We start from the raw sequence: 15,170 nt of genomic DNA, 5'->3' as shown, positions 1-15,170 counted from the left end.
TAAGAGGAGAGGTAGAAGCGAGGAAAGAGAGAAGGAATGGCAGGATAGAAGCAGGAAGACTGTGGAGCCTGTCTCTTAACAATGCTTACTCACGTAGACCTGCCACAATTCTGAGACCCTTAGAACTCATCCTCTGGGAAGGGAGTTGATGTGAGGAGAGGAGATTCTTGTATCACACCTTGATACAGATAAAGAACAAATGGGGCCCTGGAATAGTACAACCCAAGGGGCTTTCGCCAATGAAGAACAGTTTTTCACAATGCAATTTGTAGTGCCCCACTTAAAACTTGGAGTCCTTGGGGTGATTATCCATTTTTTGGGAGGCGGAAGGCAAGGTAATTGGGGTTAAGTGACTTGCCCAGGTCACACAGCTAGTAAATGTGTCAAGTGTCTAAGGTCGGATTTGAACTCAGGTCGTCCTGACTCGAGGTCTGGTACCTCTATTCACTCTACCACCTACGTGCCCCGTGACAATCCATTTTGTCCTTGATCTGTTCCCACTCTCCTGGCCTGGAAGGATAGGGGACTCCTCAGTATGGTATTAGCAAGTGAAAGTCAGTCCAGGGAGTTTTCGGTGAGGAGCATTGGGTTTTCCAGTCATGGTAGAAAGCCCAACAGTAGCTTCTCAAAAATGATCTAGAGTTTGTACTCTGATGCCTTCTTGCCCTGAATGGCCAGATATGCTTCCTTAGGACATAGAGTTTGAAATAGGGAAGGCTGAAGTCATCTTAGAGATAGCATGATGGAGCCAGTCCTTTTAGTCGGATGTTCCTGGGCCTGAGAAAAGAACCAGAATGTCTTTGAAGGGGGTTTGTTCCTAAGGCTGGAGCTGAAGCTGAGGCAGTACATGGAATAGTAGATTTAAAACTGGAAAGTACCTTGGGGACCATCTAGTCTAACCTCTCCATTTTACAGATGTGAAAACAAACCCAGAAAGGGTTGGTAATTTGACCAGTCATAGAACTGCTAGGTGAGTTCCTGTAGAAGGACTGTGAAGGAGATGGAAATCCACGGAGCACAAAAGCATGGTATTTGCTTGAAGGAGATGAGAGTATAAGCAGCATTAGGAAAGTTTCCTATATCCCTCATTCAACTATGAGGCAAAGCCTGGGTTCTTCTGGCCGTCTTTATACTCAATGACCCTATTTAGACTCAACTCCTCAATTCCCTCCAGTGTTCTGGAAGAAACAGTCTCACAAATGGTGGGGAAGTCACATAGTTAAGTTTTTGAAACTTATTGGTAAAAAGTGGACTTCTTTTGTGCCACAAAAAAAATATAGAGGACTCTAAATGTTGTTACCTAGTGACCAATTTCAAGATCCTTTCCCTTTCAGAGCTGACCCCTTTCCTTTTTTGTTTTAGGCAACCTAAGCCTCAAATTCTGGATCTGCAAGGACCAAACAGTCGAGGTAGTCTTGCCTGGAATATGGCTTATCATGAGAATGTCCCTGAAAGACATTCCAAGTGGGCCACTGCTGTCAGGAGCCTGAAGAATGCTTCCATGAGATTTCCTTCCTTGCCCAAGCTCCCCCAAGTGACTGAGAAGAGGAATGTAAGATATTTTCCTTTCTTTATCATTATATAGTTCTATAGTACTGTAGCACACTACTATTGCAAGTGCAGTAAACTCTTTCCATTTTCATCCTTCCTTTTTGTAGAATTAAAAAAAACTGATTTTACTTTACTTTTGGATCCAAATTCTCTTTCCCTTTACCCCTTCTATTGAGAAGGCAAAAAATATGATACCTGTTACAAATAGAGTCATATAAAACAAATTTCCACATTATCTATGTCCTGAAAAAAGAGAAAGAAAAAGAAAAACATAGAGAAAAAGATATGCTTCATTATGCACTCTGACTCCATCAGTTTTCTATCTGGAGCAGAAGAGCATTTTTTTTTTCATCATGAGTCCTTTGAAATTGTGGTGGGTCATTGTGATGATTAGCGTCTTTCACAGATAATTATCTTTGCACTATTATTGTGACTGTGTAAATTGTTCTGGTTCTGCTCATTTCATGTAAGTTTTCTCAGGTTTTCTGAAACTGTTCTTCATCATTTCTTATGGCTCAAGAATGTTCATAACATTCATATACCATAACTGGTTTAGCCGTTCTCCAATTAATAGACATCCCCTCCCTTTCCAATTCTTTGCCACCATTAAAAGGGTTGATATAAATAATTTTGTACATATAGGTCCTTTTTCTCTTTCTTTGATCTCTCTGGGGTATGGACTTAGAAGCAGTATTGCTGGGTCAAGGGATGTACCAAGTTTAATAGATTTGGGGGGCATAGTTTCAAATTGGTTTCTAGAATGAACTAGTTCACAGCTCTACCAACAATGTATTAGTTAACCTACTTTCCTACATCCCTGAATTTGTCATTTTCCTTTTGTATAATCTTAACCAATCTGATAGGTTTGAGATAATGGTACCTCAGGATTGTTTTAATTTGCATTTTTCTAATTATTAGTGATTTAGAGCACTTTTTGATGTGTCTATTGATAGCTTTGATTTTTTCCTCTGAAAGGAGGAACCATTGACCATTTATCAATTGGAGAATGGCCTTTATTCTTATAAATTTTGCTCAGTTCCTGATAGATTTTAGAAATGAGACCTTTATCAGAGAAATCTCCTGCACAGATTTTCCCCCCAGTTTCCTACTTCCTCCCTAATTTAAGCTGCATTGCTTTTTTTTTTGTGCAAAGCATTTTAAAATTTAAATTATTGAAATTATTTGATTTTCTTCTTATGAACATCTCTCTCTCCTGTTTGAACATGAACCCTCCCCTTATCCATAGATCTGATGAGTAATTTTTTCCCATACTCCCCTAATTTGCTTATGGTATCACCCTTCATATTTAAACCACATACCCATTTTGAGCTTAAGTTCGTATGTGGTGTGAGATGTTGCTCTGTCTAGTTTCTGCCAGACTTCTTTCCAGTTTTTCCAAGAGTTTTTGTCAGATAGTGAGTGCTTGCCCCAGTAGCTGGGATCTTTGAATTTATCAAATACTGTACTCATTTACTTCTGTATGTTGTGTACCTAATCTCTTCCACTGATCAATGACTCTTATTTTCTTATCCAATATAAAATTATTTTGACAATTATAGCTTTTTGCAGAATTTGACACTGTTGATCACCTGTTTTTCTTAGGTATTCTCCTTTATAGACATCACTGGCAGTTTTTTGGGGGGGGTACTATATGCAGCAAATGGTAGGACATGCAGCTGGGGTAACGATCACAAAGCCAATGCTCAGTTCCTTTGGAGTGGGGGAGGCATATGGAGTCTCGGATGCAGAAGAGATGCTTCCAGTTATCCAAGACATTCTGAAGGTGGGACTGATTGGGAGAGGGTTAATTGAAGATGCAAACATCTAGGGAAGGAGCCAGCATCTGACAAATTCCCATTTTAATTATTTTTTTCTGTTAGCCAGGTGCTAAACTCAGTTGTTTTTATGCTATTAAGGGTCAGAAAGTGCTGTCCATGTCCTGTAAATTATAGTGACCTATAGTCAAAGTCTATGTAGGTCCTACTCTAGTTATGGCTTTGTTATCTCCTCCCTTAAATTCTTTGACACTGTTTCTTCCTGACTTTCTTTTTACCTGTCTAACCAAGCCTTCTTAACCTCTCTCCTCTTAGCTATGGTGTAGGTGTGTTCTCTAATCCTAGGTCACAGAATCGCAAAATTTTAGAGCCAGAAGGGACCCAAACAGCCACCTAATCCAAACTAAACCCAGTTTTTAAAAAATCTCATTATCATATGCCTAGTAAGTTTTTATCTGAGAAACCACAGTGTGGGGAAACACACCTCCTCCCAAGGCAACTCATTCCACTTCAGATAATTCTGTTCCTTGGCAAGTTTTTCCTGACATCAAGTCTCTATTCACCTCTTTGCTACTTTCACTTTCTCTTGGTTCTTCCTTGTGGGCCAAACAGAACAAATCGAACATCTCTTCCACATAACAGCCTTTCTAGTACTTCAAAACAGCTCCCACATCCTCCTGAATCATTTGTTCTCATAAAGCTTGGACTGGATCATCATAACTCGGAATTTTTTACCATGCTGATTGGTCTCCTCTAGGTGTTCTTTAACTAATCTATGTCTTTCCCAAACAGGAAATCTGTGATCTCAGTGCAAGACTTCTGAGGTTATCTAACAAGGATGAAATCTAGACCAGGATCATCGCATCAGATCTCTTTATTATTTGAGATTGTTCCTCCTGGTGCTGATCAAGATTTCATTAGCACTTTTTGGGTCAAGCATTATGATGCTTGCTCATAATCCTCCTCTCTCTGCCCCAAGATCTTAATGTCATAAAATCTTAGGTTTAATTAGGTTAATGTCATAAAATCTGATTTCAGGCATTTTTTCCCCCAATATTTAATACCAAATAGGAAGTTCTTCACTCAGGTAATTCATGATTTTGAGCTGATTAAGCACTGGGTTGAGTTCAGTTGTTTCAGATTCTTCCTTCTCATAGGCAGCTAGGTGACACAATGGATAGAAATAGATAGGATAGAAATAGAAAGATGGATAGAAGGTAGGCAGAGACTCAAGAAGCTCTGAATTCCAATGTGACTCAGAGACTCAAGTCACTTAGCCTCTCTTTGCCTCAATTTCCTCATCTGTATACAGGGATAACCAAATCACTCTAACCTCTTTGCAAAGAAAACCCCAAATAGGGGTTAGACGCAACACAAAGAGTTAGACGCAACGGAAATGACTGAACAACTCTATTTCCCCTTTATTCTTGCTCTTTTGCATTATTTCCCTTGATATTCAAGACTGCTTATTTCTCCAAATGAATTTTCTTAAGAACCAGATTTGTTGCTTAGTTGATATAGCACTAAACCTGTAAATTTCAGCAACTATTATTTTTACCCTGTAGGTATGATCAAACCATGAATACTAAGTATCTCTCCATTTATTTAAATCTTTCCTTTTTTTTTTTCCTTAGAGAGCATATCTTTATATTTCAGTATGTGTTGATTGGTAAGATACCTCCCAAAAAATCCAATGAGAAACTATAATAAAGGACATATTCTACCCCAGAACTACATAAAAAAATCAACCAGAAACTCAAACAAGTGTCAGTGCAAGCAGAGAAAGGCCAAGTGTGGACAAGATTTTAGGTGTGCTTCATCTGGCCAGTCACCCAGGCCCACTTTTTCCCATAAAGTGTCCTGTTGTTAGCTGGAACTCTGAATACTTCTCATCAGAGCTAGGTCATTACTCATGGAGTAACAGGCCCTAGAAGGAGCATGTTTGGTCATTCTTCCCCCTATTCTCTCTCCTGACACCTTCTTCTATCTCCTCTCTTAAGCAATTTATCAAAGCTATTCTCATATAGTCCTTGCAACTGAGAGAAATCTGCATACCTCCATCCCACTGTATATCATAGAACAGGTTGGTTAGCATCAGATTTGCATTTTCTCACACAGCATGAAAACTAGGTGCACAGTCTCTTGCCTTAATAGTGGACATGTTATTCATGGGTACTATATACTGGATTTTAAGATTCTTGAAGAAAGATACTATCTTTTTTTTTAATCCCTCACACATAGTAGGTGCTTAGCAAATATTTGTTGAACTGTAAATGTGAAGACATATATCTTCACTAGAACAGAGGTGATAAAATGGATTTATCAGCTTCCCTCATTAACCAACCAGGCTGAAAAACACAAACCTCCCAGTGCTGAAAGGACCGTAATGAGAGAGTCTCTTTTGCTTTGTCTTCTTGGAAAAATTTACCAGTTCACCAGAGAATTGCCTGCCCTCTGACATGAACAATCTAATTCATCTAAGATTTCATCTGTCCTAAACTCTTAACAAGGGGGCAGTTGGAAAAGTCTTTACAATGTCTTGACCTTGGGGGCTCACTGGGTAGAAAGCAAGGGAGTGTTTGGATAGCTGGCATTCCAAAATACGCTTAGATTTGGGACGGGACCAAATCAGATGATTTATTACTATGTATTGTGTGTGGTTGTAAGAGAATTGAAATTAGCTCCAAACATATGTGTTTTCCCAGATACTTCCTTGAAGAATGAAATCTTGTTTTGTTGTGTGTGCATATGTATGCATGTGTAGTAGTTCCATTTTGGTAAGTTTCTTTTTTTTCCTGGAAAAAATAAATCTTAAATTAGAAAAAAAATTATTTTAGAGAGCTATACTTGTAGATAAAGGTCACATAAAAACAAAAACTGTATTTCTTTTCATTTAAAAAAATCCTTTGGCATTCATTTTATTTCAGAATTACTTTGTGAGCTTTAGTATTTTTAGTACCCCATGATATGGGACTACCTGAAAATGAAGTGTTTTGGGTTCTTGAGTAAGTAAAAGTCTTTAAATTCTAATAACTTAGGTCCTTAAATATTCCTGCCTTTATAATCTCCCCATGCTGCCTTCCCAATCTTTTTACCCCTTTCCTCCATCTCACTTTTTGATCCATCCACAGCGGTCTCCTGGCCTTTTCTCAGTCCCCATTCTTCTTGACTCCTCTGCAGCCTTCTACATTGTTGATCTTTCCTTCATACTCTCTTCTCTCTGGGTCCTTTCCTGCTTCTCCTCCTACCTATCTGGCCACTCCTTCTCTATTTCCTTTGCTGGATTCTCCTCCAGATCACCTCCTCTAACTGTATGTGTTCCTCAGGGTTCTGTCCTAGAGCCTTTTCTCTTCTCCCTTTATACCATTTCACTTTGTGATTTCATCATTTCCCATAGATTTAATTACTAGCCCTATGCCAATGTTCTCAAATCTACCTTCACTGCCTCAATCTCTTTGCTGACTCCCAATCTTGTGTTTCCAACTGCCTTTCTCAAACTGCATGTCCAGAAGATAGCTTAAACTCAATATATCCAAAATAGAATTTATCTTCCCCCTAAACCTTGCCCTCCTTCTAATAGGGAAGGTACTATTATTGTAGAAGGCAACACTATCCTCCCAGTCCCTTAAGTTCACAACCCAAGAGCCGTCCTAGATTCCACACTCTCTCTCACCCCCCTATCCAATCTGTAGCCAAAGCTTGCAATTTTACCTTTGTAACATCTCTCCAACATGCCCCCTTTTCCTCTTCTGAGAGTCCCTACTCTAGTGTAGGTCCTTATCCTCTCTGCCTGGATTATGGCAATAGCCTGCTACTAGGTCTGCCTGCCTCAAGTCTTATCCCAGTTTTTAAAAAAATCATAGCTATAAAGTAGTCCAACAAATCTTAAATTATTTCTCCTTGTTCTTTTTTCCAGGTCACTTGTTTTTTCTGACATCTCACATTTTGTTCTCATTTTTCATTGTTTTGACTTTGTTTTAGTGTTTCTTGATGTCTCAGGGAATCATTAGCTCCCAGCTGTCCAATTCTGATTTTTAAGGAATTCTTTTCTTTAGTGAGCTTTTGTACCTCTTTTTCCACTCAGTCAATTCTGCTTTTTAAAGAGTTCTTTTCAAATCAGTAAGATTGTGTGCTTCTTTGTCCATTTGACCAGTTCTGCTTTTTAAAGAGATACTTTCTTCAGTATTTTGTTTTAATTTTATTTTTTTAAATGTATTTATTTATTTTTAGTTTTCAACATTCATTTCAACAAGATTTTGAGTTCCAAATTTTTCTCCTCATTCCTCCCTTCCCCCACCCAAGACACCATGCATTCTGATTATCCCTTCCCCCAATCTGCCCTCCCTTCTATCACACCCCTCCCTTCCCTTATCCCCATTTTCTCTATTTTCTTGTAGGGTAAGATAGATTTCTGTACCCCATTACCTGTATTTCTTATTTCCCAGTTGCATGTAAAAACAATTTTTAATATACGTTTTTAAAACTTTGAGTTCCAACTTCTCTCCCTTCCTACCCCCCTACCCATCCCCACTGAGAAGGGAAGCAATTCAATATAGGCCCAGACCACTCCACTCTCCTGTACTGGTCCCACAGGCTTTTCCACTGATCTTCCAATTTATCCTCAGCGTTTTGGGGTCATGAAGTCTTGAAACCACCACTGGTGTGAGAGATTCAGTCCTCACAAGACCTGCTTAGGTATCCTCTGTGCACTCACAGTCCACACTGAACTGAGCACTGGTCCCAGTGTGGCACGATAGATACTTCCTGGTGGCCTTTCAGGCTGTCTTAGCCTGGAGATTTTCTTCACTCTGTCATTCTGTGGGTTCTACAGCTATAGAATTTGTTTAGAGCCTTTTTTTATGGATATTTGGCTGGGCTTGGGGGTAGCGCTGTAGAAAGTCCATGCTGTTACTCCACCATCTTGACTCCACCCCCTTTCTTCAGTATTTTTGGTGCCTCTTTACCAAGTTGTTGATTTTCTTCTCATAAGTTTTTTGCCTGGCTCTCATTTTTCCATCAGAATTTTCCTCTACCACTTGTATCTCTCTTTTTTAAACTCTTCTAGGAATTTTTGTTGGGATGTTCAATTTGCATTTTTTTCTTTTGAGGCTTTGGTCATAGCTATTTTACATTGTCTTATGAGTTTGAGTCTTGAGCTTCCCTATCATTCACATTGTCTTGTGAGTGTGCATCTTGATTTTCCTTATCACCACAGTAGATATTTATGGTTATGTCCCTTTTTTATTGTTTATGAATTTTGCTAGCCTATTTCTTGTCTTTTAACTTCATGTTAACATTGGACTTGCCCCCAGGGTGAGGCAGGTACTCTCCCAAACTTCAGGCTTTTCTGTGTTGCTCTTTTCAGAGCTAGTTCTAGGAGTCTTGAGGTTTTGTTTTTGGGGGTTTTTTGTACTTCCAAGGTGATGCGGTCTAAGGAGAGGAGTGGTTGCTGCTCTCCTGGTCTTTACCCTGGAAGGATCCGTGCTCCCTTGGCCCTGGAACTGTGACCAGGCTCTTTTCTCCCCCGCAGCCACAAACAGTAGTGCTCTTTTTGCTCTGGAACTTCAACACAGAAGTGCATATGGACAGTGCAAAGGGTCACATGCCCAGCGCCAGTTCAGCTGCCCAGTCCCCTTTGTGTTTGTGTGCCAACAGCTCCCCACGCTCCTGTTACAAGCTTATACACATTTACTTATTTATCTCTATATGTGTTTTTTCCATCAAGATAACTTCTTGGGGAATTTTTAAATAAATCTTTTTGTTTCTTGTACAGAATGCAAGGAAAATAAAATAATGATAATTCAGTTGGAAAGATGCCATCCCATTGCCATTAGAAAGTAGCTTGATAAACTAACAAACCAGAAAGCAACATTAATCATCAGGACTTGCTTTGAGTTTATTTCTTCATGCTAGTCAGGGCCATGTTTCATGAGGCAGTAGTAGTAAAAACAATAATTACTACTATTTATACTACAACCACCACCACCTACCATGTGCCAAGCACTGTGATAAATGTTTTACAATTAGTATCTCATTTGATTCTTATGAGAACTCTAGAATATAGGGGTAATAATAAGAGTGATAGCCAACATTTATATAGGACCTGCTATGTGCCAGGCACTGTGGTATGTACTTTTCAAATATGATCTCATGTTGAGGTTCTAGATGGAGCAGCTAGGTGGCAAAGTGGATAGAGTACTGGGCCTGAGTCAGGAAGATCCAAGTTAAAATTTAGCCTCAGAGTCTGAATAAGCTATGTGACTGTGGAAAAGTCATTTCAACTGTTTACCTCAGTTTCCTCATCTGTAAAATGGGGATAATAATACCAGGGCTTTTTTGAGGATCAAATGAAGGAATAATTGTAAAGTTCCTGTCACATAGTAAATGCTAATTAATTCTGGCTATTATTATTATTAATTACTATTGTGTTTAAAATATTATCTCATGGTCACAATAGAGGATCATTTAAACTTAGGAGATGTTTATGATTCTCATTATTTGCTGATCCATTTGTATCTGGCTAGCAATGGCTTGAACCATTGCCTTTGATGTGTAGGCCTTTAGAATACATTTTTAAATGTCAAAATAGTGTTTTCCTTAGTTGTTGTTGCTGTTAAGGCATTTCAGCCATGCCTGACTCTTTGTGACCCCACTTGGGGTTTTCTTGGCAAAGATATCGGAGTGGTTTGCCATTTCCTTCTCCAGCTCATGTTACAGATGCGGAAACTGGGACAAACAGGGTTAAGTGACTTACCCAGGGTCACATTGCCAGTAGGTGTGTGAGGACAGATTTGAACTCAGAAAGATGGGTCTTCTTGATTCCAAGCCCAGGGAATCTATGCATTATGGCACCACCTAGCTGCCTCAATACAGTGCTTTCATACCATTTATTCATTATTGTCTGACTCTTCCACTAGCTGTGTGTCCAAGAGCAAGCCACTGAACCCCTTTGCCTCAGCTTCTTCATATATAAAATGAGAGGGATAGATTCAGTGATTTGTTAAGATCTCTCCTAGCTCTAAAATCTATGATCCGATGAATCTATGACAAAGTGATTTTTCTTAAGCATAGATTTGACCTCATCACTCCCTTACTCAAGAAACTCCAGTGGTTCTCTGTTGCCTCTAGAGTAAAAGATAAACTTCATCCCCTGGTCCCAGCACTTAGTACAGTGCCTGACACATAGTAGGCATGTAATAAGTGTATATTGACTGATTGTTTTTCCAGCCTCATTGTTTATTCCTTTTCCTCTTGTACTCTGTGATCCACCCAAATGGGTCTCTTCTCTCTATTCCTCGCACATAGTACTCTGATTGCAGGTCTCCCTGCCTTTGCTTTGACCATCCCCTATGTTTGGAATGCCCTTCCTCCTTGCCTCTGCCTTCCAGAATCCTCTTCCTCCCTTCAAGACACACCTCAAAAGCTACCTCTTCTGTGAAACCTTTCTTGATCTCTTCCTCCAAGTGTCAATGTCCTCCCTCCTTGGAGTTCTCTAATTCATATTTATTCTGTGTCTGCTTATATATGTACTTGTGGTCTCCATTACTAGAATGTAGTCTTCAAGAGTAATGATTATTTCATTCTTTGTGTTTATATACCTAGCACCTAATATGCTGCCTTGTCAAGTAACCATTTTTGTGACATGATCACCTCATTTTTTTTTTCTAAATTCAAAGCATGTTATTGCTTTGCATCATTTTATAAGAGTATACCCAGCAGATGTTGCTGTGGAGGTCAGTTTGGCTAAGGGGCACTTTCTCCTCTTCTGTCTGAAAATAGATGGAACTGATTCTTCCAGAACATATGTACATTCACCCACTGGGGCTGGATTATGGTGTGTCCTCTTGAGATCCTCAACTCTTTGACCTCTTGGAGATGGCGAAAACTCAAAGGCCTTAATTGCAGAGCACATTGTCTACTGGGACATAATGAGTTTAATTAATGAAAGCTTTAGTCTAGGACAGAGATCTCAGTTCTTTTCTTTGTGAAATTAGAAAACTTAAAAATACAGATTATTAGGATAATTCATAAAAATCTCTGAGTCTTCAAGAACTTTATTTTCAGGTTAGAAAATGATTTTTCAGACAGTTATTCACTGACTTCCTTCCCTTCCACCCCATCCATGATCTCTGTAGCAAAGACACTAATTAAGAATACAATAAAATTTTATCTTTATATTAAAAAAAACAACTGGTCAACCTAAAATATCTCCAAAGGACTCGATGCAAAATGCCATCCATATCCAGAGAAAGAACTATGGAATTGGAACACAGAATGAAGCAGACTATTTTCTCTTGTGTTTGTTTTTTGTTTTTTGTGTGTGTTTTGTTCTGTTTTGGCTTTTGTCATGCTTTTCCCCATTTGTTTTAATTCTTCTGTGCAACATGATTAAAGTGAAAATGTGTTTAATAAGAATGTATGTGTAGAATCCATATAAGATTGCATGCCATCCCCAGGAGGGAGAAGGTGGATAACATTTAAAACTTATGGAAGTGATTGTTTAAAACTGAAAACAAATAAATTGATTTTTAAAAACCCTGTCAATAAAATTCAAGCAACAAGTAAGCAAATCTAAAAGAGCAAAGAACAACTTCATGGTAAACAATATTGACCTTTATAAGCAGCGATAAGTGTAAAAGGACTATAGAGGTAGAAAGGGACCAGGTTGTGAAGGCATTTCCAGACCAATGGAGAAGTTTATATTTGATCCCAAAAGCAATAGGGAGCTGAGTAGGAGATATGTAGGGGAATCTCTTTGGCAGGCTTGTGGAGGATGGATTAGAGAAGGTAGGAAGGCCAAATAGGGAGGCTCTTGTCTTGTCCAGGAAAGAGATGGTAATGGTTTGAACCAGGTGACTGCATAGGAAGAGAAAAGAGAACAATTTCTAAAAACTTGTGGAGATAGAAAGGAGAAGATTTGGCAACGGATTGGCTAGATGAAGTGATATATTCAGTCAGTTCTTTGTTCCAGGAGCCATGTTAGCAATGCAAGTGATGAGACCACACTAGTTTTATTCTCACACTCAACCCATGGCAATATGATTAGATACAAAATGCTTTGGTCCTCTAGGACTAAATTTTGCTTAAAGACATGCAATGTGGTGTAGTGGTATTGAATGGGGCTGGAGGATGCATGACTCAGCATGGCTTCGCACTGAAGGACTTTGGTGGTTTGAGGAAGACACAGCCATTTCTTTCCTGGCAGCTGGACAGCAGAAGTTGCTGACTAAGCAGATCATTAAATGGTAGTAGACCACCCCAATCTCAAAAATTACAGAATGGTATCTTTTCTAATCCAAGGCAAACTGTTCAAAATCACAATAATACAAATCTAATCTCCAACCACTGATGCTGAAGAGGCCAAAGCTGATCAGTTCTACGAAGACCTACAACATCTTCCAGAAATAACCAAAACAAGACAACACTTCTATCATAGGGAACTGGGAGGCTAAAGTAGGAAACCCAAAGATAATTTGAATAATAGGCAAGTTTGGCCTTGGAGTACAAAATGAAACAGGGCAGAGATTAATAGAGTTTTGTCAAGATAACTTGCTGGTCATAGCAAACACTCTTTTTCAACAACCCAACACAAAAGGCAACTTTACACATGACATCATCAGATAGTCAATATAGAAAGCAGATTCCTTAGATACTTTTCTATATACTTTTCAGCCAAAAGAGGAGAAGCTCTATATAATTAGTTAAAATAAGACCTGGAATTGACTGTGGTTCAGATCATGAGTTTCTTATTACAAAATTCAGACTTAAATGGAAGAAAATAGGGGAAACCATCAGACTGTATAGGTATGATGAAAATACCATCCTTTATGTGGATGAAGTAGAAGTGATGAACAGAATTAAGGGATTAGATCTAGTCAATAGACTGGAAGAACTATGGACTGAGGTTCACAATATTATATAAGAGGCAGCAACAAAAAAAATCCAAAAAAAAGAAGAGCAATAAAGAAAAATGGCTGTCTGATGAGGCTTTTATGAATAGCTGAGGAAAGAAGGAAAGCAAAGGGGAAAGGAGAAAGGGAAAGAAAATACCCAACTGAATACATAATCCCAGGGAACAGCAAGGAGAGATAAGGTTTTCTTAAATAAGCAATGCAAAGAAATAGTAGAAAACAATAGAATAGATAAAACAGAGATCTCCAAGAAAATTAGAAATATCAAGAGAACATTTCATGCAAAAATGGGTATGATAAAATGCAAAAGTGGTAGGGACTTAACAGAAGCAAGAGATTAAAACATGGCAAGGCTACATAAAAGAAATATACAAGAACATCACTGATAACCACAATAGTGCGATTAGTGATCTAGAGGCAGAAATTCTGGAGGATGAAGTCAAGTGGGCCTTAGGAAGCATTACTAACAATAAGGCTAGTGGAGGTGATGGAATTTCAGCTGAACTATTTAAAATCCTAAAGATGATGCTGTTAAAGTGCTGCGCTCAATATGCCAGCAAATTTGGAAAACTCATCTGTGGCCACTGAATTGGAATAGATTGGTTTACATCTCAATCCAAAAGAAAGTCAATGCCAAGGAATGTGCAAATTAATAATCAGTGGGACTCATTTCACATCCTAGCAAGGTTTTGCTTAAAATTCTGCAAGCTAGGCTTCAGCAATATGTTAACTGAGAATTACAATAAGAGTAGTCTGGTTTTCAAAGAGGCAGAGGAACTAGAGACCAAATTGCCAACATTTGCTAGATTATGGAGAAAGCAAGGGAATTCCATAAAAACATCTACTTCTGCTTCATTGATTACATCAAAGCCATTGTGTGGATCACAACAAAATGTGGCAAGTCTTCAGAAAGATGGGACTACCAGATCATCTTGCTGGTCTCCTGAGGAAGCCAGCAGGAAGCAACAGTTATAATCAAACATGGAACATCTGATTGGCTTAAGATTGGAAAAAAAGAGTATGACAAGGGTGTATAGTGTCTCCTTATTCATTTAACTTATATGCAGAATGCATTGTGCAAAATGCCAGGTTGGACAGATCAAAAGCTAGAATTAAGGTTGCTAGGGAAAATATCAACAATATTTTTTATTTTTATTATTTTATTTGTTTTCAGTGTTCTACAATCACTTCCACATATCTTGGATTTTTCTCCTCCCTCCCCCTCTTCCCCCCTATCTCCCCACTACCTCCCTGGGATGGTATACAATTTTATATAGGTTCTACACATACATTCCTATTAAATACATTTTCATCTTAGTCCTGTTGCATAGAAGAATTAAAATGAATGGGAGAAATCGTAAAACAAACCAAAACATGATGCAAAAGAAAATTATCTGCTTCATTCTGCGATCGAATTCCATGGTTCTTTCCCTGGAAGTGGAAGGCATTTTGCCTTAAGAGACCATTGGGAATTATTTAAGTCCTTGCATTGCAATGAAGTACTAAGTCTACCACAAAAATTCCTCACACACCGTGGTTGTTGCTGTGTACAAAGTTCTCCTGGTTCTGCTCCTTTCTCCAGGCCTCTCTGAAGTTTTCCTATTCATCATTTCTTATAGCACGATAGTATTCCATTACATTCATATAGCACAATTTATTCAGCCATTCCCCAATTGGTGGGCAATCCCTTGATTTCCAGTGTTTGGCCACCACAAAGAGAGCTGCAATAAATATTTTTGTACATGTGGGTCCCTTTCTCATTTTTATGATCTCTTGGAGATATAGTCCTAAAAGCAGTATTGCTGGGTCAAAGGATATGCACATTTTTGTAGCCCTTTGGTCACAGTTCCAAATTGCTCTCCAGAATGGTTGGATCAACAATCTTAGATATGCAGATTATACCACTCCAATGACAGAAAGTGAAGAAGAATTA

General features: G+C 38.7%; 1 protein-coding gene across 1 annotated transcript in view; it reads left to right on the top strand.

The window, feature by feature from the left end:
- Positions 1-15,170, top strand: part of SPMIP2 (sperm microtubule inner protein 2) — a 178,890-nt gene that overhangs the window by 141,624 nt on the left and 22,096 nt on the right. Inside the window, exon 4 of the mRNA XM_072621382.1 lies at positions 1,363-1,552. Coding sequence (XP_072477483.1) covers positions 1,363-1,552 — 190 coding nt within the window. The remainder of the gene's footprint in view (positions 1-1,362; positions 1,553-15,170) is intronic.

The sequence above is a fragment of the Notamacropus eugenii genome, chromosome 6 (genome assembly GCF_028372415.1).
Source record: "Notamacropus eugenii isolate mMacEug1 chromosome 6, mMacEug1.pri_v2, whole genome shotgun sequence".
Taxonomy (NCBI): Eukaryota; Metazoa; Chordata; class Mammalia; order Diprotodontia; family Macropodidae; genus Notamacropus; species Notamacropus eugenii.
Note: the sequence above shows the minus strand (reverse complement) of the source record. Positions and strands in the feature narration are given on the sequence as shown.